The sequence below is a fragment of the Carica papaya genome, chromosome 5, assembly GCF_054855325.1.
Source record: "Carica papaya isolate Zhongbai chromosome 5, ASM5485532v1, whole genome shotgun sequence".
In the NCBI taxonomy this organism is placed as follows: domain Eukaryota; kingdom Viridiplantae; phylum Streptophyta; class Magnoliopsida; order Brassicales; family Caricaceae; genus Carica; species Carica papaya.
In genome coordinates, this window is record NC_142313.1 from 36,324,160 (window position 1) to 36,351,077 (window position 26,918).

The 26,918-nt window shown below is 35.5% G+C and overlaps 1 protein-coding gene and 1 long non-coding RNA gene across 3 annotated transcripts; one reads left to right on the forward strand and one right to left on the reverse strand.

Annotated features, from left to right (window-relative positions):
* Positions 1-3,492: 3,492 nt before the first annotated feature.
* On the reverse strand, positions 3,493-4,573 carry LOC148265820 (uncharacterized). 2 transcript variants are annotated; one of them, XR_015819382.1, is made up of 3 exons: positions 4,466-4,573; positions 4,110-4,225; positions 3,493-3,931 (listed from the first exon to the last, which is right to left on the reverse strand). It is a non-coding gene; the product is annotated as an uncharacterized LOC148265820 (long non-coding RNA). The 2 variants fall into 2 exon arrangements; XR_015819381.1 differs by lacking the exon at positions 4,466-4,573 and having other exon boundaries at positions 4,110-4,338.
* Positions 4,574-4,819: 246 nt separating this feature from the next.
* LOC110813199 (Cation efflux family protein) lies at positions 4,820-26,674 on the forward strand. Its single transcript, XM_088220580.1, has 13 exons — positions 4,820-5,612; positions 5,689-5,743; positions 5,949-6,081; positions 6,207-6,262; positions 8,105-8,219; positions 8,376-8,433; positions 8,514-8,632; positions 12,594-12,713; positions 12,918-13,019; positions 13,108-13,180; positions 25,583-25,650; positions 25,995-26,055; positions 26,274-26,674. Exons 1-13 carry the CDS (start codon positions 5,306-5,308, stop codon positions 26,393-26,395), a joined length of 1,389 nt encoding a protein of 462 aa, XP_088076706.1. The 5' UTR covers positions 4,820-5,305; the 3' UTR covers positions 26,396-26,674.
* The last annotated feature ends 244 nt before the right edge of the window (positions 26,675-26,918 follow it).

Here is a 26,918-nt window from a genome sequence, read left to right on the forward strand (position 1 = left end):
GTAAAAACAATCAACAATAGCAATAGATAATTTTCAGTTCCGACTCCATTAGCAACCCGTAATTAATTATGCATGTTTACTAAAATTGCACAAAATATCACATTATTATTTATTTAAATTTCAATTTTATAATAGAGAATAGGGTGAAGGATCCTTACTCAGTTAGACACCTGAAAAGCTAAACTGTTTATTACACCTACGGACGGTCCCTAAGTTCCCTGAATTTTTCTTTGGGAACTGAAACGCGTTAATAGTACCTACAAATATTACAAATAAATCCAAAATCAATCTTAGGGCCCATTCAGCCAATTTTGAAAATTCGCGCTCCGGCGATGACGCCGCTGCCTGCAGCGGTGGTCCGCCTCGAATTGGCCGTTTTTGGCCGAACTCGACCGATTTTACATCGATCCTTGCGAAAAAATACGTTAAAGGGTCTCGATTGGCTGAAAAAATACGAAAAATCGAAACTCACCGGCGGCGGGGTTCTTCGGTGCGGCGACTCCTCCGGCTCACGTTGCGGTTGAATGTTTTACTTCGGTCAACTTGTAATGAAAAAAACAGTGATCACAACGGTGTAAAAATTATGCAAAACGGGAATCGGGAAGGGCCTCATCGGAGGCATTTTGTGAAATTTTCTGTGGCGCGCTGGGCTTCGCCGGTGTTTTCCAGCCAATTGACCACTCTTTTTGCTCCGATTTAGCAATAAGTGAGCTTAAAATTGGATTTCGTGAAAAAAAAAAGTTTTTACCTTTTTTAGCGGTCGGAAAGGGTTCCTGTGCGACGGCGGGTGGTGGCGGTCGGCTCCCCGGCGACTGGATCGTCTTCTCCAGCAAGGGGTTCTGGCAGCTAGGGTTAGGGTTTGGTGCAGATTGGGGTTATTGATATCCATCTGCTTTAGATCTGGACCGTCTGATTGTGATAAAATAGGGAGTGAATCTAGATCGTTCATCGCGAACCAATCTAAGCCATCCATCGCGATTCACTTTAGGCCATCCGATCGCGTTTGAATTTGGCCGTTCAATCGCGTTTGAGAGGGAGCGCATCTAGGCCATCCGTGCGCGCGGGAACAGACCTCAGCCATTCGATTGCGGGCGCATGGATCGCCCACGTGGCTTCCCGCATCAGTGTCTCTGCCACTTGGCGAGTCCTGGTTGGTCAAGGCTGCTGACCGGGCGTCTAACGTGGTGAAACTTTTTAAAATTGCATTTTGGCCCATATTTTCTGACTTTTCTTTCAAAAATATCCCAAGAACTTAAATTTTCACCAATTTTTTCCAAAATTGTTTTCAATTAAATTCTCTATTAATTTTATTTTATTTTTTTCCTCTAAATTAAATAAAATAGAATAAATTAATACAAATTATATTTATTAATTATTTAATTAAAACAAAAAATTTGTGGGTGTTACACTTTAATTTTTTGAATTAGTTGTAAGAAGTTGATATTTTTACTGAGTTATGTAGTTCACCCCTTTATTATTAACCATTTCAGATCAGGACGACCAAAATCTGAATCCTAAACAATAAGAAACTTGTTAAAAGATTGTCTTTTCTACTTCGTCAGTTTTGAGTAGAGATTAATCATATTTGCTTTTTTTATATTTTTTTCATTTAAGTCTCAAGGGCATTATCATACTCCTATTGAGTATTTTAAGTAAACTGTGCAAAGAATGTAACCTTAAATTTTATTTGTTTCCACTAAATTATAAATTTCAATATTGTTTATTTGACTATTACTGAATTATATGCTCGGAATCCCTAATAGGGATTTGGATTTTTACATGTATATTCAATCAATTTACTAATTTATTCATATATTATTATATGTAATATTAAATAAAAATGAATAAAAAAAACTTATTTAACTTATAAAATTATGTAAATTGTAATTTTTAATGATTTTTTTTAAATTTTTTTATTTATAATTATAAATTAAAAAAAATTAACAAATATCTATTGTTTAATATTTAATATTATCATTTTTATAACATAAATAGACTAAATAAATAAATTTTATTGAGAACAGTTTTCAGTTTTGCTAATTTTAAAATAATTACTTACATTCAATTAACTCGTTTAATTTGTAATTAAGTCATTTAGCTTATAAAATTATTTAAAATATAATTTTTTATTATTTTTTAAAAAAATATTAAAAAATAAATTTATTATGAAAAATAAAAATTTAATTTTTAACAAAAACTCATATAACTTAATTATTAAAATATCAAAAAATAAATTTGTTATGAAAATACAAATTTAATTTTTAAAAAAACTCATTTAACTTATATTTAAGTTATTTAACTTATAAAAAATCTAATAAAAACTCTCTAAACTTGTAATTAAATAATTTAATTTGTAAAATTATTTAAATTGTGATTTTTGATAAATTTTATTTTTAAAATATTAAAAAATAAATTTATGAAAAATAAAAATTTAATTTTAACAAAAATTTATTTAAATTAATTTTTAAAATATCAAAAAATAAATTTACTATAAAAAATACAAATTTAATTTTTAACAAAAGCTCATTTAATTTGTATTTAAGCCATTTAACTTATAAAAAATCTAATAAAAATTTATTTAATTTATAATTAAATTATTTAACTTATAAAATTATTTAAATTTTTTATATTTAATATAAAAAATTCATTTAAAATTAGAATTTTTTATTCATGATTATAAATTTAAAAAAAATCTTACAAATTATCTATTGTATAATAATTATTATTATCATTTTTATTATATAAACTAAATAGATAAATTTTATTAAAAATAACTTTCAAATTTGTTAATGTAACACCCAATAATTTTATTATTATTATTATTATTATTAATTTTTAATTTAATTTATTTAGTTTATTTTGTAATTATTAAAATTTTAATTGATTTATTTAATTTAATTTAATAAAAATAAAAACAATAATAATGATAAAATTGAGTAAAAATATTATTTGGATTTAATTGAAATTGATTTTGGAAAAAAGGGGTGAAAATTTGGATTATGGGGATATTTTTGAAAAGAAAATCGGAAACCGGAGGTCAAAACGTAATTTAAAAAAGTTGCGACACGTCAGCACCACTTCAGCAGCCACGTCAGCGGCCCAGTCAGCAGCTCCGGCCAACCAGGATGCGCCGGGTGGCACGGACACGCGGGGCCGATCCGCGCGCGCGCGATCGGACGGCCCAGATCCGTTCCCGCGCGCATGGACGGCCCAGATTCACGCGCACGGACGGCCCATCTGTTCTATGTCTGTTGTAGCTAACTATGTAAGGCAACTATATATATAGATTTGTAAAGTTGTTCTCCAAGTAATATTACGTTGTGTTTGGTTTATTTCCTATTCATTTCTTAGTCAATTCTTTTTGGAAAGTAACCCAAAAGCAACCAAATGCAACCTTAGAAGGAATAAAAGAACATTTACTGACAGTTACTTGGTAAGAAGAAAAAAATAATCTGGAACAGAAACTTGAAAATGACTAGATTTGGGGCAGAGTAAGTTCAAAAGAAACCCAACAACCATCATTGATCCATCAGACAACATCTGGATCTTTTTTGCAAACTATATATGCATCCTTACAGCTATTTTCACATCAATAACAGACAACTGAAGAGAAATATGGCAGAGCACAACGACATTGATCGTAAATATCTGGAGAACTCCAGAGAAATGCATTAGCAACAAGAAGGGAAACTCCATACAAATCCTAAAGTAGGAGAATGTTTGAATATCGGATGAAGAATTTGTGAAGATCCCATGTGTTGTCCTTGTGCCCATACAGGTTAAAATTTGTAATGACGTATGTATTCACATTCCAGTTAAGAGTTGTCATCCCACAAAAGATTTTTTTCCTTCAACACCATCAGAAGGAGCACACAGCTCGGCACATTACCAAAGAAACCTAAACTGGAGCCACGTGACCCGAACCCTAGCCCTTGTAAAGAAAGCAGAGAGGTATAACCATCCGATTCATAGATGGTTTGTCATGGAATGAAGCTCTGAATTCCACTTAAATGAGTAAACTAAACATATATATTGCCTGTAATTGATCTTCTTTTTTTCCAAGTCACCACAAAAGCAAAGTCAACAATCATACATTATTAAACACATACCTTGATTGATGCTGTGTTTGGTGAAGCAAGTTAACATCCGTGGAGACTCTCCCAACAAGCAGAAGCAGAATACGGAAGCGAAAGAAGCACAAGCAGATGAGAAGAGAAGAAGCGAGCTGCGGTGAAGAAAGAAAAATACTCTGGGTAGAAGAAAATGATTTAAGGGCCAAATGAGAATTAACAAATAAATGTGAGGATAAAACGGTAAAGTTAATATTTAACTATTAAAAATTACTATTAATAGTTTGAAAATTTTGAAAAAAATAAAAAAATAATCTACCATTATATACTACCAAATTAAACATATCATCTATTTAAAAATGATATAAACAAGAAAACTCGTTGAATTACCGTACCATATATAATAGTTCACGATCCAAACACAGCATAAATCTAGCCAAGGAGTATGCAACACGAAGACGCTAGTGCAAAGCCGCCTGCTCTCTTTATCATCCAGACTTCACCCTACACCTTAAATTGATCCTCATACTAATGCAAGCATAGAACTCATCCCAACTAAGCTAATACTCTTCCAAAGGCCTAAAAAACAGGGGCCTCTGTATTGTCTTGTCCACTCCCTAGCGTCCAGCCCAACCTCAGCCCACCTTCTTGAAGACAGATTAGCTGTGTCCCGACCTACTAAACAAAACCTCCTTTGCTACTCTGAAGCATGTCACAAAGATTAATTCTGGAGCTTTCCAATTTTCTTGCCGCACCACTAGGGATTGTGAAGAAAGGACCAATAGTAGATGGACGCATTACATAGAACGAATTAATCAGAGTTTGCCTGCTTTGGAAAAGAAACCCACCTTCCACTCTACAAATCTTACTAAGAAGCCAGATTAGTGGAATTTAGATTAGTAAGAAGCCAGATTAATTCTATTCTGGCTTCTTACTAATCCAGTCTTACCAAGACACTCAAACAGTGTCGGAGACGCGAGAGGTATTCTTGCGCTCTGATTCTCCTTCGTCTTCCTTTTTTCTCTTTCAATATACATGTCAAACCCTACGTGACTGATTATACCATATCTGAAGATATCGTGTAAACCAAAGCAGAAAGCATTTTTAAAACATTCCTCAGAGAATTCGTCTTCTTTCCGATAAATTTGGCACTTGTTTTTCAGACATTTTTTCTTCAGAGTTGAGAATTGTCAGAAAGGGAATGAAAAGAAAAGAAAATTCGTGACTGTGCTTAAATGCAAACATCATATCGCGTTTTCTCTCGCTTTCTCCATCCCGCTAAACACTCGTCCACTTTTAGTCGCAGCTCTCGTTTCCCTGTCATTGGCAACTTTCTCTTCAATGACACTAGTTATCTCTCTCAATTGCTGCTATTAACCAGCAAGAATAACTACAATTTGGAGCCTAGTTTCACGCAGCAGATTTCTAGCTCTCAGCTAGGTTCCTATCTGCAGTTTCGGAGTTTCGTCTCGCGCGGTTGCCCGGAATTGGTGTCTTCGCATAGTGATCACTGCCGTAATCATCAGTACTCGTTTCATCGCAGTAAGTTTCTTCATCGAAACAACTCTGTTTGGGATGTTTGCTTATTGGGCTAATGGTGAGAGTGGAATTTTTGCAGGTTTTTTCACAAGGTCTAAACAAATTAAGAGGATTGAAATCAATGATCAACACAGGCAATGCTATCTCTGATTTCTTTGTTTTTTTACATAATTACTTGGAGAATTTTGTATGTGTGTGTTTTATTGTAAATATTTATGGTTTTGCTTCTTTTTACATTATTGATGCTTAGAGTACTGGAAACAATCGCCCCTTTTCACAATCTAAGCATATTTCTATCTCGTTTTAGTTCCTCATTTTAATAATAATGATCTATTGCAGTCAACGGGCAGTCACTACTGCATTGTGGTGCAACTTTCTTGTATTTTCTCTAAAGTTTGGTGTTTGGTTATCAACCTCTAGCCATGTTATGTTGGCTGAAGTTGTTCACTCAGTTGCAGATTTCGCTAATCAGGTCTTTTTTGGCCTTTTGAAGTTGCTATTGAAATTATTTTTCTCATCCATTCTGCTTTTGCTGTAACTTTGACAGAATTTATTGATTATTGAATGGAGAGAAACTAATTCATGTTAACCTTCTAGGCACTTCTTGCTTATGGTCTCAGTAGCTCAAGGCGTGCACCAGATGCTCTTCATCCGTGAGTTATTTCGTAAAAACTTATTTCTTTTAATATCCTCGTCATCGTTCTGTGTTTTCTGCCATTCACTATCATGCATCTAAATGTTCCTAGATTCTAGAAGTCTGTCTTTTTGTGTGTATAAGCTTTATTTTTAAAGAAATCATGATCTCTATTGGCAATTATTGTCATGTATTGATGCAGGACAAAGTAGGATAGCTTTTCCAACCTTGGCTAATTGGTTCAAATATAGACATCATGACTAAGATTTCTTAGATATCAGAACTAAGGGGGTTATAGTTTGACTCAGAAAAGGAGATTAGCATTTGAGAGTTTGGTTGCATCACATGATCATAAGGACCAATTTGGCTTGGAAATTTTCTGAAAATGACTTATGGCTGTCTCATAAGCGAGATTGAGATTAAAAAAGCTTCAATTTAATCATAATCTAACTATAAAGAGAGATACTAATAGAAACTTTTGAAGGATTTAAGACGAAATAAACATTAATACTCTCAACTACAACAGTAAACTCTAGATTTAAAAGGAATAATTATAACTTATTTAGAAAACCTACAATTACATTTTGCATCTTTTGTCCCTACGGGCTAAAACTCAACCTCGACTTTTGAACTACTAAAGCATCTCTTTTGCCTCTTCCTTTTCGCTTGTGCTTTTGGGTACCTATATGACAAGAGTGTTCTTCCATTGTCTATTTTGCATAGTGATGGTCTCAAATTGGCTGAGAGGAATAAATGAGGAAAGGTTCCAAGTATACTAGGTATGTGGGATGAGAGAAAGGAAGTTTGGCTGTTAGGTATAGTGTTTTTTTCAAGAGTCTAACTAAATTGAGCTTTTTCTGAAAAATATAGCAAAGATCAACTGGCTGTTGAGTTAGTTTTCATGGTTTTGAAGAACAAGCCATCGAATTCTTTAGAACTATTGAAGGTACTGGGGAAGAGGAAGGAGGAGTTAGAACCTTAAAATATCAGGAAAGAAAAAATTTGGCAGAGGATATGCCTAAGGAACTCAGAAATCTTTTTAGTTTTGGGAATTATGTTAAGAGTGTTTTAGATATTGATTTGCTATGTTACGGAAAATTATCTTGAAATGTGAAGGTTATGAACGATACAAGGAGCAAACAATTATCAAGGATTGTTTCTCTATATGGAAGCCTGATGTGGTGCATTTGGAAACCCAATAGAGGTGCTTTCTCACATTTAATGCATCCTCTTATACTTTCTAGCTATCTCTGATCTTTGGATCCACTTGACCAATTCAGAATCTGTTCCACTTACTGAGGGATGGACTTGGAACCTCTTGCCGCTATCTTGAGGTGCGAGGTAGCCAATTTACCTATAAAAGATTTGGGTTTTGGTTTACATATTAGGAAGAGTTTAAAAATAAAAATTTTATGTCTATTTCATTTCTGTAATTACTACTTACTGGGTGGCTTCCTTTGCACAAGTCATTTGCATGCATGGGTACTCTGAAAAAATCTTTGTGGTTGTTTATAGCTGCTGACATCTATAACTTTATTTAATTCCTACAACCACTAGGCAGTATGGCTTCTTTCTCTCATATGCATGGGTGACAAGGAAGAACTTGTCAAAAGAAAGTTTTGTGTGGTGCTTTATATATGCTGACATCTAATAACTTTTTTCCCCATTTCTTCAATCTCTACTGATCATGTACTCTCCTTGGCTCATGTTTTTTACTTGCATGGGTACTCAAGAAAGATTTACTGTGGCAAGTTACTTGTTCTTTTCCTAATTCACTAGCATGCATTTATGGTAGAGGGAGACAGTTTCAGTTTCTGTTGTTTTATGGTTGTGCTCAAACCACATCTTTCACTTTGCTCAGTTATGGGTACTCAAAAGAGAGATTTGTGTGGTCCTTGATATCTGCTGTTGGCATCTTTTGTCTTGGTTCTGGGGCTACAATTGTTCATGGAGTGCAGAATTTGTGGACTTCACAGGTAATCGATCTTGTGAATTTCAATTCCCACTTAATCACTTAAACACAAACACATCAGAATCTGCTCTTCTCCCTTGGCCTTTTTCTTACATTGTTTCCCATTTTTCTTCATATACATAGTTTGTTACATACAATTGGGGTTGTTTGTCTTTTTCAGCCTCCGCCAAATATTCAGTATGCAGCTCTGGTGATAGGTGGTTCCTTTATAATTGAAGGTATACTCAGTTTTGTATGATTTTTGGAAAGTTGATCTTAATGAGCATATCTTCAGGTTTGAGTTTTTTCTTCTTGTTAGGTGCTTCCCTTATAGTTGCAATACAAGCTGTCAAAAAAGGTGCAGCTGCAGAGGGAATGAAAGTGAGAGACTATGTCTGGCGAGGACATGATCCCACCTCGGTTGCTGTCATGACAGAGGTGTCTACTGTGTCATTTGTCTTTTCTTGCTGGAATTTCATGTCAAGTGTTATAATGAGTTCAAACCAATTTAATAAGTAGGAGAATAAAACGCTAGGATGTAAAGTGAAAAAAAAAAACTGAGATGACTTTTATGATGTCTGTCACTTGTAAACAATATCAAAGATGATTTAACTGGTGAAATTTAAGTTTGCCTAGCTTAACAAGATTTGTGGATACGCTCTTTTTGAATTTTAATTGTTCGTTTTTAATAAAAACACATTATTAGAAAGAGAGAGAATGGTTCTCCTAAAAAAGAGAAAGGGAGAAAGCTTCGACATAATGGGAGGATAAGGTCTCCTTCCAAAAGCAAGAGAATATGAAGAGACAAGATTCTTCAGTACGGAGAGCAATACCCCTTTGCAAAATAAACAAAGAAATCTTGAAAAATCCATGGGCCTTCATCCATAGATTTGGTGATTGAGATTTTGAACAAAATTCTATAATTCAGCTTCAACATCTGACGGGGCAAAAAATGGCCCTCTCTATAATGCCTATAGTCCCAATTTCTCTCATCCCCAAGCAAATTTGTGAGCACAAAAATATCAAGGATTTGAAAAACAAACTTTCTATTTATATAGCAAAAAGCTTAGTTAAATCTTTCAAGCTACATCTAGGTGAAGAAATAAGTGACCATTTGATGCTGAATTTTAGTAACATGTGAAATAGATATTCTGATTAAGCTTTATGAAGCTTGGGCGCTCTTCGGAAATCATTGGTGTTTGTCTAGTATAAAATTATAATTCAACTGAAAGCTATTAGTGGGGGAGCTTTCACTATGGGATGGTTTAACCGTAATTTGTTTTGCTTTGGAATTAGAGGTTAAGACCTAGAATAGTAGCTAAGAAGAGAATTTCTTAAGCATCATGAAGTCATGTTTCATCACTTAGTCATGAAGCATTAACTGTTGGAGATTTATCTCAGAAGGTGTTTGGGATGATCAATATTTTGAACCAAGTCCAACGACAAAAACAATATGGGACCTGTGGTGTCCAAAATTAAGATTGGTAGAGTGGAAGGGGGGTCTTTTCCAAAGTAGGCAAACTCTGATTAATTCACTCTGTGTAATGCGTCCATCTATTATTGGTCCTTCTTCACAATCCCTAGTGGTGCGGCAAGAAAATTGGAAAGCTCCAGAATTAATTTTTGTGACATGATTCAGAGTAGCAAATGAGGTTTTGTTTAGTGGGTTGGCACACAGCTAATCTGTCTTCAAAAAGGTGGGCTGAGTTTGGGCTGGACGCTAGGGAGTGGACAAGACAATATAGAGGCCCCTGTTTTTTAGGCCTTTGGAAGAGTATTAGCTTAGTTGGGATGAGTTCTATGCTTGCATTAGGATGAGGATCAATTTAAGGTGTAGGGTGAAATCTGGATGATAGAAGAGCAGGAGGCTTTGCACTGGTGTCTTCCTGTTGCATACTCATTGGCTAGATTTAAGGACACCACTATGGATAAGATCTTCCTTTCCTCCTCTGATGTTGGCGTGTGGGCTATAGACTTTGTTAGAAACCTTTGAAAGTTGATGAATAAATTTTCATTCTTCAGTATTTACTTCATTTTGGTGGTCATTATGAGGGAATTGGCTTGTAAGTTGGGTTTTGGCAGTTTTTTCTCGGTAAAGTCATTCTACTTAGGATTCGACAATATTGCTGTTAATTTTTGGAAAAAAAAAATTTTTTATTTCTCACTCTTTATATTATTATACTTAAAATATTTATAAAATTTTTAACCTACAGATAGTAAAATTCTTATTCTAATACATGTTCTAATTATATGAGATTATTATTCTCATATAATTATAATTATATAATATCAAATAATAAATTAAAATAAGTAAATAATAAAATATGATAGTCAACACTTCTTCTCAAGTTGGTACAGAGATATAACACATGTCCAACTTGCAGACTGAATTCTAAATAGTCATCCTGCAATTTATCAATGCCAAAGGATGCCAAATTGAAATTAGATCTATCAGGCAGTAGCTTGGCTTGGCTCGGCTCAAAATGGTTATGCTGGGCTCAAAACAACTTGGCTCAGCTCAAAACAGCTTGACCTTTCTCAAAACGGCTCGGTTTAGCTCAAAACGGCTCGTGTTGACTCAAAAACGGTTCGGGCTCGCCTCAAAAAATGGCTCGAACTTGGTTCAGAGAGTGGCTCGGTTCAGCGGTGGCTCGTCTCAAACAGACTAGATTTGTACGAAGTGTGGCGCGGCACAGCAGAAGAGGTCTAGATCTACGCGCAACAAGGTGCGGTTAGAAAGCTTCCTGTGCGTGGCTCTGTGCACGACTGGAGAAGAAGATCTAAGGATAGATCTGTGTGCGATGCGGCACGGTCGGAAAGCTTCCTATGCGGCGGAAGAAGGAGATCAGTTGCTTTCTCTTTTCCTCTGATCTGCCTTCTCTTTGTCTGATCTGGTTCTCTTCCTACTTAGCATATTTTTATTATTTTAGGGTTTGCAAAAAAAATATGAAATTAGAACTTCAAAATAAGTTCATTTTGCTCTTATATCATGTAGATTTTTGGAAAAAAAATAATAATTTTATTTCTCACCCTTTATGTTATTATATTTAGGGTATTTATAAAATTTCTAATATACAGATAGTGAAATTTTTATTTTACTAAAATTCTAATTATATAAAATTATTATTTTCATAAAATTTTAATTATATAATACCAAATAATAAACTAAAATACTTAAATAATAAAATATGGTAGTCAAGAATTGCTCTTAACCTTGGTATCAATTCTATGAACCAAATTTGGAACTCAAAGCTTCCCCTAGAGTTTCTTATTTATTTATTTAGTTACTGCTTGGGAGGGGCGAGAAGAAGAATCCTCGCTGGCAATGACCTTAGGGAAAGGAGGAAGATTCGTATCAATAGATGCTACATGTGCAAGACAATGGCTGAAGTCCTAAATGACCTCCTACTGTGGTTTCTTTCCTCCTTTGAGCTCTAGTGCTTTGGAGTTTCTTGGGTTGAATTAGGCAATGACAGGCGAAGTTTATTCATGGGAAGGCATTCAATCATAAGTTTAGGAAGAAACTTATGTCTTGTCTGCTTGGCTATCTTGTGGATTATGCTGAAGAAGATGAATAATCATTTATCCAAATATTTTTTTTAATCTACTGCAGAGACTGGGAAACAAATAATCATCTACTCCTTAGTGGCTTGTTTGACACAATTGGGTTAACTAGATAACATCTTCTATAGTGCTTTATGAATTCTAGTTATATGAGTTAGGAGTGGCGGAGAAAGCTAAACCACTATGGCTAGGTGCTCTACTCGCAGGATTGTCAGCTTTTTTGCAGATAAGTTCCTCCCTTTTGAAATTCTATGGGAGAAGTTGACATTTTTGGCTTCCCTATGGGCTCATGGAATATTTCCAGATATCTCCATCTCTGTACTTGGGAAGCCATAATATTGTGATTTCGGAGATCAGGTTGTTTGTTCCATTGTAATTATTTTGTTTTATAGTCCTACTTGTGCGTCTGTTGGTGTATATTCCGGAAGATATCTTATCGTTTTTCCATTGTAATTCATTTTTATTCATCTTAATGATACTTTTTTCTATAAAAAAAATATTACGGCTACAATATCAGAAATATGACTTAACAAAATGCCGGCAAGCATCTATTTGCTTGAAATGCATGCCGCATGGGCCAAGAGTTGAGAAGCCTAAATTTTGGATGTCTTCATTAATAACTACATTGATTTGTTAAAATTCTTTCTCCATTTTCCTCACGAGCATCAGCTGTAGGAGTGGATATGAAAGTTATAATCAGTTTTAATTAGGAAAAAGATGAAGAAAAGAGTATCACTTTTTAGTCTGCCATTGCGCCTTTGTTGTCTAATTAGATCATTAAATTAATTCTGAACATAGTTTTCCATATCCGCTAATAAACAATCGTATTGTGCAGGATGGTGCTGCAGTAACTGGTCTTGCTATCGCGGCAGCATCATTGGTTGCAGTGAATACCACGGGGAATGCAATTTATGATCCTATAGGTTCAATTATAGTTGGAAACCTACTTGGAATGGTATATAATATATCTTTCTGTCAATTTATTCAGTGTGCTTTACAGTTTACACACTGTATCTGTCCGAACAGTTTTGTACAATTGAAGCATTCCCACAGCCATGTTAAATTTTTTTATTTGAACTTGATGACTAGCTTTTGGACTGTTTCGTACTTCACAGGATTGTTTCAGGGTCATTGAACTGGACTAAAATTGCTTTTGCAGGTGGCTATTTTTCTCATACAGCGCAATCGACATGCCTTGATTGGGAGAGCAATGGATGACCATGATATGCAGAAAGTTCTTTATTTTTTAAAGAATGACCCGGTACAACTTACTACTCTTTCTATTTCGACGCTTTATTTCTTTCTTGCCTCAAGAGGTTAGCTTTAGATTTGTGAAATTTGTGGTCCAGGTTGTAGATGCTCTATATGATTGCAAAAGTGAGGTGATTGGACCCGGATCCTTTAGATTTAAAGCCGAGATAGGTGAGTCTCTTGCCTACATTATTCATTTCTGATTTTTCAAATAATTGTCCTTTCCAGTCATCATTTTTTTTTTAGTATTAACATTTTGACTATTGTGTCTTGATATTTTTGTTTGACATTTCTATTAGATACCAAGAATTAGTAAATTCATTTTTTGGAGTCCACAAATTAATTGTGAGATTGACATTTGTGGATAGGACAACTTGATTCTTGGATTCATATTCATATTAACGTGTTGGTATTGTTTGTTGGAGCTGAATTTAAGTGGTTGTTTGCGTTTTTCTTTCTTTCTTTTTTTTAAAAGAAAAAGAAAATTAGGAATAATAAGCACCAAGGAGGTGTAACCTATGAACAAGAACATGAAGAACAGAATGTTATGGAGGAGGCTCAACCAAAATATCAATGAGTTGTCATATTCCTTCTTTATGGAGAATAGAATAACTTTTTAGCCTAGAGTGATTGGTCCTTGATAGTTGTAAAATTAGATACAATGCCATCAAAGCTTCTCCTATTCCTTCTTTCCTTATGATGGCATGGAGGGTGAGGGTAATGAGTTTTTTCTTGCTTGTATGATGGCACAAATCATGCCATGTTAAAAACTTATTCTAACTGGATGTTTGAGGTAGCTGTAACTTGTGCTGTGAGTTTTAAAAGTGCTGTTAAATAACTATTCACCAAAACTACTTTTATTTAAAAGTTATTTGGTATAAATAATTGTAAAAAATGTTGTCATTTTGAAAAGCAAAAACTGTGTTCTTATTAGATTTCAAGTGTAAATTTCTATTAAAAGGCAAATTTATTTTATAAAAACTGTAAATTATTTTTTTTTGTATTTAAATTTATAAAACTAGATTCTAGCTTTAACTTTCGCCAAAAGCATTTTCCATTTTGATCCAATTGGTAACAAAAGTGCTTTCAAAGCATAAAAGCTAAACTCAAATGTTGCCCCAAATGAAGCTTAAATCGAACCACTTGTCACCCACTTGATACCCAAAAGACAAAAACCAAATCCCATAGTTTGGTTCCAATGGTATACTACAAAGAAGATGGTTTGGGATTCATTGTGGCTTATGCAAAAGGGGGAACGATTTGTGGGAGAATAGAATGTGATGTATTTTATTAAATAATACTCACTATTATAGACGACCCGTATTGCGGAAAAGGAAACCCTACGCCTTTTATAAATAAAGAAACAAGTGTATTAAACATAATAACACTTTCCAACGCGGTCCTGCAAGCTGGTGAATGAACATTATCTATTTCCAGCTTGGTAAAATGTTGGATTACTCAGGTCCTTGATAAGCATAGGCAAGTTATAAGTTGGTGAGCATATAGGATGTGTAGATCAAGCCACTATCTTATTTCTCTTTGATAGTGTGTGACACTTTAATGTTCTTGATTGGATTATGGATTATGTTGATTTTAGATTTATTGTCACAATAAAGTATTGTAGGACTATCCTCCTTACTCTTCAAGTCTTCCAAGATGATTTTTAACCTTAGTAGCCCGCAAAACCCTTGTGCCTTTACTCGAAATTCTGATTGTGCACTTCATCTGGCTATCTTATTCCGTTTCTTACTTCTATGTAATAAGATTTCCTCCAAGAAAAGTGCAATAACCTATGGTTGATTTTCTATCTACTACTGACCAAATATAGTCAACATTAGTACAGGTTCAAGTATCAATCCAGCATTTTCTTGAACGAAATGCCTTTTCCTGGTTTCCTTTAAGATAGTATGATACTATATATGTTACCTGTAGGTAGATTCTTTTGAGATTATGCATGAATTGACTTATTACACTTATTGTATAACAATATTTGCTTCATTTCTAACATATAAATAAATCTCCCAAGTAATCTCTAGTATGTCTCCTTATTGACAGCAACATCTTTTGTTAATCCCAGCTTGTGGTTGAGATCTACTATTGTGCTTGTAGGTTTGCATGTTAGCTTGCTTTTATCTTTCAAAAGATTACTAATGTATTTTTGTTAGGAGATGAAAATTCTTTATTTTCAGTGAATCACCTCAATTCCTAAAAATATTTCAATATTCCTAATCCTTTTATCTCAAATTCGTTCTAGACATTGTTTGGTGCCAGTCTTTCATTCTTATAATTTTCTATCACAATCATTATTATTAACATACATGAGTAGAGCTGTGACTCCCCATGAATTTGAGTGCTTGATAAATAATGTATGGTTTCATTGACTTTGTTTATATCTCATGGTAATCATTACTTTTGCAAATCTTCTAAAGCAGGCTTTCAGGGATTACTTCAGTTCATACAATGCCTTTTTAAGCTTGTATACTTTATTGGTTTGTGTCCTTTTAGCGAACCCTAGTGGAATCTCCTTTTATATTTCCTTCTGGAGGTTTCCATATAAGAAGGCGTTCTTCATATCAAATTATTGGAACTACCAATCATAGGTAACAGTTAAAGGTAGTAGTGATCGAACCGTGTTCATCTTGGCAACAAGTGAAAGTTTTCTTGATAGTCTATTGCATAGATTTGCGTATATCCCTTGGTCACTGATTTGGTTTTATATCTTTCTATAGTGCCATTCATACTTCATAGTGAATCTCAATTTACATTTTGCTAGAAATGTTACTTTAGGTCTCTACCACCTCCCATGTTCTGTTCCTTTACGGTCCCTGCATTTGAGCATTTCATAGTTTTTATTTTATTTTATTTTATTTTTTTACAGGGCAATGAATCATATAGTGTAATAAGAATAGAGACAGTATTTAGACTCATGAGGAAACTCATGAGATAATGAACATTTTTAAAAGGATACAAAATGTGAGAATGAATATAATGGGTGTTTAGTACATTTTCTTGTTCATTTCCGAATTGTAATAGACATGTCAATATTAAAAGACAAAAAGTCATCACAAGTTACCTCATTTCCAGAATTAGAGTCTGCTGATTGAACTTGCTTTGGTTTCAGGACTTAAATTCTTCTTCCTTGAGTACACTTGAGAGAACCTTGGGTCATATAACCACCAGTCACTGGTTTCAGGTCAATGTATAGTTTGTTCGTTGGGTTTTGAGGTGAGTGAGGTTGGTTTTCTAGAGTTTGAGGTTAGTGGGGAGATATACTCACTAGTGATGGGGAACGCAAAGTTAGGTCAAGAAGAAAGAGTCTTTGGTCTTATCTTCTATTATAATGTTCTTTTGAAAATAAGTGTAGAATTACTTTCAATGTTTTCTTTTTTACTATTTATTTTTTCCTTCATTGACAACCTGGCAATGTAACAAAATGCTTACTGCCATTTTCTGCTTTTTTCCCTTCCACTAGGAAAGGTTGTTAGTTTTTGTCATTTTCTCATTCTTTTGCCTATAAAATGTGTATGATCATCGATGAATAAAAACGTGAGAAAAAGGAAATTATTTCTTACTCTAAAATTCTTCATGGTATCAGAGCATACCTGATCCAAATCCTTCAGCATCCCTTTTGTATTCAATAGGCAATGGATGAGCAGACCTCTTCTCCGCCCGAAGTCCTTCTGGGCTCTCATCTTTCGGTGCCTGATAGTCATGCTCTTGCTATTCAGGCTCCCTCTTTTGTTACTGGCCATCGACTAAATGGTAGTAACTATTTTCAATGGTCGTTCTCGGTGTTAATGTTCATCCGAGGGAAAGATTGTGATGAATTCCTTATTGGAGAGCTCTCACCTCCTCCCGCGAATGATCCAAATGCTCGGATATGGAAAGTAGAGAACAATCTTGTTATGTCTTGGTTGGTGAACTCAATGACCACCGAGATTGGAGAAAATTTTCTCCTTTATGAGACTGCGCACGATATCTGGGTCGCAGCTCGTGAGTTCTACTCCACTTGCGATAACACTTCCGCTATCTTCGAAATCGAAGCAAATCTTCACGACCTGCGGCAAGGAGAAAAAACAATAACTCAATATTACAATTTTCTTACTCGAAAATGGCAGCAATTTGACCTTTTTGAGGAACATGCTTGGAGCTGCCCAGAGGATGCCAGGAGATTCCGAAGCATCGTGAAACAGAAACGAATCTTCAAATTCCTCTTCGGATTGAATAAATACTTCGACGAGGTAAGAGGATGCATCCTTGGAACCAAATCTCTCCCGAACATCAGAGAGGTGTTCTCTGAGGTGCGACGCGAAGAAAGCAGGAAGGAAATGATGATGGGTGACTCTCAACTGAACCGTAACTTTGCTGAAAGCATATCTCTCTCACCTGAGACTGGTGCAGTCCTCACAAGTCGGGTGACTGAGCGGAAGGGACGACCATGGTGCAAATACTGTAAAAGGCCGGGTCACGTTCGTGGAAGATGCGGGAAGCTTCACGGGAAACTAGCTGAGAAGGAATCGGCTGAGAAGAAGAAGACACCAAAGCAGAAAACGGAGGAAATTCATCGGGGCAATTTTGTCTCAACAGAGGAGGAATCAGTTGCAGCCGTTCCTACTGAAAGCTCCCTATTTAGTCCTGAACAAATCAGCCTCCTCCAAAAAATGTTTTCTCCCAATATGGTTCTCAGTAATACTTTCACAGCTCACAAAAGTAATTTTTCTAGTTTCTCAACTTATTCCACAAAAAGAGGATTATGTATTATTGACTCAAGTGCTTCCGATCATATGACCAGGAATATCTTATTATTCAAGGAATACAGTAAGTACATAAGTAAATTCTCAATTAAAATTGTTGATGGCTCTATCTCCCAAGTCGAAAGAACAAGAATAATGCACTGACACCCAAGTTAATTTTGTACTCTGTGCTATATGTTCCAAATTTAAATTGCAATCTCCTGTCAATAAGTAAACTATTACAGGACTTGAATTGTGTGGTTACATTTAACTGTAAACTGTGTGAATTTCAATACTTGGACTCAGGGAAGACAATTGACAATGCTAGTATGAATTCAGATCTTTATCTACTGTAAGCTGACAACTCTTCTCTTAATAGACAAACTCATCATACAAAATGTACTAATTTTGAATCTGTAAACAACTTAAATATGGAATGCCCTATCATGTTATGGCACTACCGTTTAGGACATCCTAATTTCGTGTACTTGAAAAAGTTTTTTCCTGCTTTGTTTCGAAATAAAAATCCAACTTCCTTTCAATGTGAAGTATGTCAACTGTCTAAACACATTCGAAACTCATTTCCCAGTTCAGTTTACAAACCCACAAAACCTTTTTCATTAATCCGTAGTGATGTATGGGGTCCCTATCAGGTTATTAATATTATCAGGACAAAATAGTTTATATCTTTTGTTGATGATCATATTAGAATTATCTGAATTTTTCTCATGAAAGACAAATCTGAAATTGGCCAAATTTTTAAAAAATTTTACATTGTGATTCAAAATCACTTTCGCACCAAAATTCAAGTAGTGAGATCAAACAATGGGTGTGAATACTTTGAAACCATTTTGAGCCAATATTTTTCTGACCACGGCATTATCCATCAAAATTCCTGTGTCAATACCCCATAACAAAATGACATAGTTGAACAAAAAAATAGACACGTTCTTGAAGTAACCCGATCAATTATGTTCACTACCCACATTCCAAAATTTCTTGAGGGAGAGGCTGTTCTCACCGCTGCATACTTGATAAACCGCATGCCCTCCCGAACTCTCTCATTTCGAACACCCTATGATATACTTCTTAGGGCCTTTCTGCAATTTCATATTCTTCATATCCTTCTCTATAAAGTTTTTGGTTGTTCAGCCTATGTTCATGTTCATACTCACTTCAGGGGTAAACTTGACCCACAGGCCATTAAATGTGTTTTTGTTGGATATTCACTAAATAAAAAAGGATACAAATATTTTTGTCTCAAGACCCGTCGTTTCTACAACACTATGGATGTTACTTTCTTTGAAAATCAGTCATTCTATCCCACTACTGATATTCAAGGGGAGAGTCCTAATCAAGAATATCAAGTATGGGATATAGGTACACCACCTCTCACCTCTCTTCCCCTCACTATTCCTGAGTTCTCATCAAATTTTTCTGAAACCAGTATCAAAGAGTTTGAACCTGAACCTATACCTACTACTATCAACAAAAAGTTATGTGTATATATTAGGAGACACAAAACTCCAGTTAATAAAGATTCTGAACCAACTACACATTGCCATGAGTCTATTCTAGTTCCAAGCAGTAAGAACACATCAGGTAATGAGTTTTCAGGCACAATTTCTGATATTGTTACCATTACTGATCATGATACTGAGTTACCTATTGCTTTGCGGAAAGGAACTCGATCTTGTACTAGACACTCTATACAAGATTACATTTCATTCAGCAACTTGTCTTCAAAGTATCATGCATATGTAAGTCAACTTGATGGCAGCCCCATTGAACCTAAAACAATTCATGAAGCCTTTGCATTGCCAATGTGGAGAGGTGCTATTCAAGAAGAGATTAGGGCCCTAGAAAAGAACAAAACTTGGGAACTGACAGAACTTCCACTGGGAAAACATAAAGTTGGGTGCAAATGGGTATTCACTGTAAAACACAATCCTGATGGAAGTGTGAATCGGTATAAAGCTCGTCTAGTAGTTAAAGGTTTCACTCAGTCCTACGGGATAGACTATCAGGAGACATTCGCCCCAGTGATTAAGCACAACACTATCCGGATATTACTCTCTCTTGCCTCTAATCTTGATTGGCCTCTCTGTTAACTTGATGTAAAGAATGCATTTCTCAATGGAGATTTAGAAGAAGAGATATATATGGAAGTTCCTCTAGGCCTTGAGACCGCTTATGAAACTCGTAAGGTATGCAAACTCAGAAAGGCACTCTATGGTCTAAAACAATCTTCGAGAGCTTGGTTTGACAAATTTACCAAAACAGTTAAACATATGGGCTATGAGTAATGCTAGTCTGATCATACTTTGTTTGTCAAGAACAGTGCTTCTGGTAAAAAAGTTATCCTAATTGTATATGTTGATGATATTATTTTAACAGGTGATAACATAGAGCAAATTTAGAAACTCAAAACTTTTCTTGTCACGGAGTTTGAGATAAAAGATCTTGGAGCACTCAGATATTTTCTGGGAATGGAATTTGCTCGTTCTAAAAAGGGGATATCTGTGTCATAACGGAAATATGTTTTTGACCTGCTGAAAGAAACAGGGATGTTCAAGTGTAAACCAGCAGAAACACCCATGGAAACGATTACAAAAGTTGGATTTAAAAATGACAAGCTAGTTGATAAAGAAAGATATCAGAGACTTGTGAACAAACTTATCTATCTCGCTCATACTAGACCTGACATCAGTTTTGCTGTAAGTACTGCAAGTCAATTCATGAACTAACCTACTGATGTTCATATGAATATAGTATATCGGATCTTAAGATACCTTAAGAAAACTCCAGGACAAGGGACTATTTTTCCAAAAAACAATGAACAGAAATATTGAAATCTACACAGATGCAGATTGGGCGGGTTATATAACTGACAGAAGATCTACATCTAGGTACTGTACTCACGTTTGGGGAAACTTAGTCACTTGGCAGAATAAGAAACAATTTGTTGTGTCACGAAATAGTGCAGAAGCTGAATTTCGGTCACTTGCTCATGGAACATGTGAGAGAATTTGGTTAAAAAAAGTTACTACTCCTATGAAAGTGTGGTGCGACAATCAATCAACAATCAGCATAACTAAAAATTATATACGTCATGATCGAACTAAACACGTGGAGATAGACACTTCATCAGGGAGAAGATTGAAGATCAAACCATTACAATACTCCACGTTCCTACTAGTCAGCAAATTGTAGATATTTTAACAAAAACACTTTTCAAAAGACTCTTCAACGAATTGATATCCAATTTAGGCTTATTAAACATTTATGTAACTTAAATTGAGGGGGAGTGTAGAATTACTTTCAGTGTTTTCTTTTTTACTATTTATTTTTTCCTTCATTGACAACCTGGCAATGTAACAAAATATTTACTGCCATTTTTTGCTTTTTTCCCTTCCACTAGGGAAGGTTGTTAGTTTTTGTCTTTTTTTGCCTATAAAATGTGTCTGATCATCAATAAATAAAAACGTGAGAAAAAGAAAATTATTTCTTACTCTAAAATTCTTCAATAAGGTTGAGCAAAATATGATTTAGATCAACAAAAATAAAAGGTAATATCTGCAAAAACATAGAACGTAGAAAAAGTAAAATGTTACCTTACTATCATGAGAGAGTTTATTTATCGACATAACTAGTGGAAAGCTTTTGAACATGAAATACGTTCTAAAGAATAAAAGTGAGATTAATCTTGATATTGTTGATCCATGCTATGGTGGTTAGTGAACCATATGAAAATAGCTATTTTTATATTGCTAGGACAAGGGATATATGTATTAGATTTATGTGAGGAATGTGTCATATAATCTGTAACTCTTGAGTCAATAATTCATGAACTTGTAGATAATCTATTTGAGGCATTTAATTCATATGAAGGAGAGAACTTACTGAATGTGCTAATGAACCAGGGCTTATGGGTTTTCTAGAGTTTCGAGGAGATTTCTTAGCCGTTTCATCTCCTCTTTGTTGAACCCTCTATATTCAGGAGCCTTATCCTTCTCTCGCTGACTTGTGAAGTGGGTCTATCCCTAGTTTTTCATTGCCCACTTTTATATCCCTACCCCTTGCTCGAGGTAAAAAGCTTTCCATTCAATATCGAATACCTTTCTTTGGCATGTCTTAGTTTCTTACCAAAAATGCACCATACTTTGTCTCGGCTGTCCTCACTCATTTTTATTGATTCAGTGTTTCCGTGCTCCTTGTTTGCCTGCTGATGGATTTTGGGCTCATTATTCAGCATTCTAAGACCTTAGTTGGCTATGGTTCCCACATTATCCCCTTTCTACTTTGCTAAAATAATAGAAACTATCTTATCCAGAGAAAGCAATTCTCTTTTCCCAAAATTTGGAAACCTAACTTTGTCAAATTCCACATTTAGACCTGCTAGAAAATCATAATTTTGTCTTTCTCAATAAAGTTTTTTAGTATTTCTGCATCTTCACTGCATTTCATCTCTATGCAGCATTAGTAATCTAGCTCATTTTGTTTAACCCTTTCAAGAGATTAGCATACTCTATGATTGACATACTTCCTTAGTATAAATGGTCTTCACTTTCAGTTCATAGATTTGAGCAGTATTTCAAACTTTATAGTATGTGTAACAACAGCCCAAATGAATTTGGCTGTGAGCAGAAACATGCAAAGACCTTGATTTCTAGGAACATTGAGTTCTAAAGTCATACCATGATCATAGAATCCTCATCCCATGCATCAAGTCTCAGGTCTCCTGGTTCCGGTCATATTCCTAGAAGGTAGCTGATTTTTCCTTTCCCTTTAGGAACGTATAGATTAGTTCGAATTATTTAAAATAATTCTTTCAATTCAGGATGTAAGTTGCCTGAATATGCTGTAATTCTCCAGCAGGATGGTGTGATGTCATCCCTTGAGAAATAGCTCCTGTGGATTGTGAGGTTACCTCAAACATCGTGCAGTGAGGTGCAGGGGACTAGAAAGCAAAAACAGTATTAATGAAGAGTAGTGCGCATGGGTGGAAGTAATGGAGTCCGATGTGCACTGTTGGAGGTAGTGCATGCATTAAAGCGATACAGACTGGTGTGCATGGTTGAAGGTAGTGCACAGTAGGGTGGTGCAGGCCGGTGCTCGTGGGTGGAGGCATTTACCCTGGCACAGCATAGCACATCTGGGTAGCATGCAGCAGAGGCAGTGCACAACAGGGGCTTATGAACAGCGGCTAGCTAGTGTTGCTGGGCACAATTGAGAGATGGACGCTGCTGGGTGCTGGGTCAGTGATGAGGACTGGTTTGGGAGGATTGCTGGCTATGAAAGCTGGTTGGTGAGGTGACTGATTATGAAGGCTGATTTGTGAGTTTAGGCTTTTTCTCTTGTTCTGACAATGAATGCCGGTTAGGGTTTGAAGAGAGATGGACAAAAAATTTTTCCTAACTCTGATTCTTTGTGGGAGAATAGAATCTGATATATTTTATTGAAGGATTGTCACTATTTATATACAAATCTTATTGCGGAAAAGAAAACCCTAATAATTAATTAAACACCATTTAAGAGGCTCAGTGGATCCACCTATTCTAGGAATGTACTTAATTAAACACCATTTAAGAGGCTCAGTGGATCCACCTATTCTAGGAATGTACTCCCTAGTAATTAATTACATCCCATTTAAGAGACTAATTGAATCCACATATTCTAGGAATATACTCTTTTTTACAAATAAGGAAACAAGTATATTAACATAACAACACTCATCCAACATAATTGATGATGATGCATCCGCTTTTCCTTATATTACCTATAGCAAGGATGCACTCTAAAGCCGTTTACCAACAAAAAGAGCTATTTGATTTAAAATTTTCAATTTTTGGAAAGGCTCCAAAGAGGGGTATCCCTCATTGTTCTGATTTACAGAGACTTTTCTCGAGGGAAGCGTGAAGATTCACATGTTCATCTATCTCCCATTCATTTACTTTCCTACCAAGTGTAATATGCCATGACGTAGTCCCCCTTAGTCGATGTAATAGTCCTTCTCAATTTCTCGTTTATCCAAGCCAGATGAAAGATTTTTGAAAAATAAGCTTTCAATGGAGCATCACCATATAAAACACCCTTCCGAAAACCCTAACCTCTGTGCAGTGTTGATATTTAGATGAACAGGATTAGGAATACTTGCTCATTCTCTGATACCTTGCTGAAGGCTATATCCTTGAGCCTCCAAAATCATCTCTCTACTCTCATCTAACTCCCCTCCACAAGATTGGATCTGGCCTTGATAGTATTTCACAATAGGGCCCCGTTACTAATAAGGAACATCCACAGCCATTTAACTTGAAAGGCCTTGCTGAATGTGACCAAGAATCATATATCTAAACCACCCTCGGAGAATGGATATATAGTGGCATCCCACTTGACTAAATGGGAAATTTTCTTCTCCCCTGGGGCACCCCAAAGGAACCAAGACAAAATCTGCATGTGTCTTTTTGCAACATTGCAGTGCATGGGAAATTAAGACATGTAGTAGATGCGGATATTAGAATGAATGCTTCTTATCAGGTTCAATCTCAAATCCTTCGACAAGTACCTCCTCTGAAGACCTGTCAATCTTTCCATGCTGCTGATTGTGCAGTCCCAAATCCTCTCGTTTCTCTTCTAGGCCCCAAGGGAATCCCCAAATAATTGATGGGGAAAGAAGCTACTTGACAAGCTTGGATTTCGGTGAATTCTCATGTCTGAATGCCATTGCAAATAAGAACTAGCGTAGATTTTTCAAGGTTGATCTGAAGGCTGGAGATATCTTGGAAGCAGAAGAAAGGGCTTCTAATGTGTAGAAAGGATGATCTAATATATCTGCCGGAAAGAAGAGAGTTGTGAGCAATTAAGAGATGTGATAGGATTTGTCTTGATTACTATTCCCACCAAGAGACCCTGGAAAAAGGTTTATCTCTCTAGCATGAATGATCGTCTTCTTAAAAGCTTCCATCACAACGATAAACAAGAAAGGAGAAATAGGTCTCCTTGTCTCCGGCTATTGAAGCTTTGAAGGAACTTGTTAGACTTCCATTGATAAGAACAACAAAGGAGGTGGACAAAATGCACCATTTGCTCCTAGACCCATCATCTTTGAAAGATAGTTCAAGAAGTCCCAACTCTCAAACAACACGATTATAGGCCTTTTGTAGGCTCAGCTTACTTACACACACCAGGTTTCTTCTTCCTCTTAACAGCATCCTCTAGTTCATTGGCCACGAGCACAAGCACAAAATTCAAGCTCTGTCTGCCTTCCACAATAGTGCCTTGGATTATGCAGTTCTATAATGTTTACAATTAAACTTGGTATTCTTTTGAGGTTATAACTTGCAGATGCTCTTGGTTATAGGGTGTAAAATTACCATAGAGGGTATAGAAGAAAATAAAAAAACTATTTTTCTTTTAAATAATATTTTGAAGTGCACTAAAAAAATTGAGAATAATGTGTAAAAGTAATAATAAAGAAAAAAAAGAAGGGTTTCGTGTTGCAGGTGTGTGGCTAATGTTACTAAACATCTCAGTGATTATATCTAGTTGTACGACTAGGTTGTCTAACCTTTCCTTTTCCAATGTTAGTAGACCTCTTTGGTTACTGATCTATAGTATGACAGGTCTTGTGGCAAACTGGTTAAGACATAGTGGTGTTTGTTTGAGGTGCACGTTGAGCTATACATCAGCAAAGGGGAAAATCCCGTACAAGTCTAATAATTCTTTTTCAGTTTTAATATGAAGTGTGATCCTTGAAGCTGTGCATCTTAAGCTAATTTTCTGTATTTTTTTTCATAATTTTAGAAATCTATTCTTGATGGTGATTAGTTGTGTACAACAGATTTCAATGGAGTTGTGGTAGTGCAAAATTACCTGAGCAGGACTGGACGTCAGGAGTGGGCTAGACAGGTAAATCATATTAAGCATTAGCTTCTTCCTTCCTGTAAGTGCTATTGTTCTACTAGTTAGCTTTTTCTGTTATAGAATGTGCACTCTGAAATTTCTCCACTGCTGATAATGAAGGGTCTTATATTACTTTTTACAAAGTGGAAGGCAAAAATCATTGTATTTATTGATCTAGGATCCTCTGTTGATTTTGTTGGTGCCTCTGATATGCTTATATGTTGCAATGTATCCTTGTATATACAAGTGCGGGGTGACGTTATCAATCAAACAATGAGAACTTTCTGTCACACAAATCTATACTCTGTAATAGGAAGCATGCCTAACCTGCTGAAATTAATGACATGCAGTTTCGTGAGGCTGCCAAGGAGGAAGATGATTCTGCATTGCTCAAGATCATGTCAAACTATGGTGAGACTAAGCACTTGTTCACATGTAGCTTGCTGAGTTCGTACATCTTTTCTCTTTTTGAAAAATGAAAAGAACTTGGTAGGAAATAATATGGGATAACGGGACTGAACTTATGTCTATAGCCAAATTGAGAGATGCACCTATCATCAGACTAAATATGTGGGTGCTTAATTTTTAAATGGCTTGATCGGGGTTAAAAACTTGAGTTTCTTATGCAGGCGAGGAAGTAGTTACCGCTTTAGGAAGTGAAGTTGACCGGCTTGAAAAAGAGATTCAAGAGCTTGTTCCTGGTATCCAGCATGTAGATATTGAGGCCCACAATCCCGTTGACATTTCTTAATGATTTTCAATTTTCATACATGAATACAGTTTAACTGGGTTTTTTTCAAGTATATTTGAAGGCCCCAAGGGCTGCTTGAGTCAAATTGAGTCCTTTCTCTAGCTGAAAGGTGTTGATATTGAGGCTCTGTAAAGAAACAGTTGAAGGGATATAACTTCTGTGTCCTGAAGAGGAGACTTAAAACCGTAATGTCTAGGGTTTGATGAATTTAAGAGTGAGCTTTTCTGTTTCAGGGTTATTAACACCATTTGTGAGTAATAATTCTTCTATTGTGGATGATTTTCCTTTGTGTGTGTGTTAGTTGACAGCTTAATTTAGTCATTGTCATTTGGTTTTGGTATTTCACATTAAATAATTAACATTATATAGACTTTTTTTTTTTGTTTATATTTTTTAATCTTTAATTTCTACACAATTAGAAGTCAGAACATAATTTCTACACAGAGGCACCCCTCTCGGAATCATATTCTAGTTGTTTCTCAGCCGATATAAACCCTAAATATTTCCCCCAATTTGTGATGCT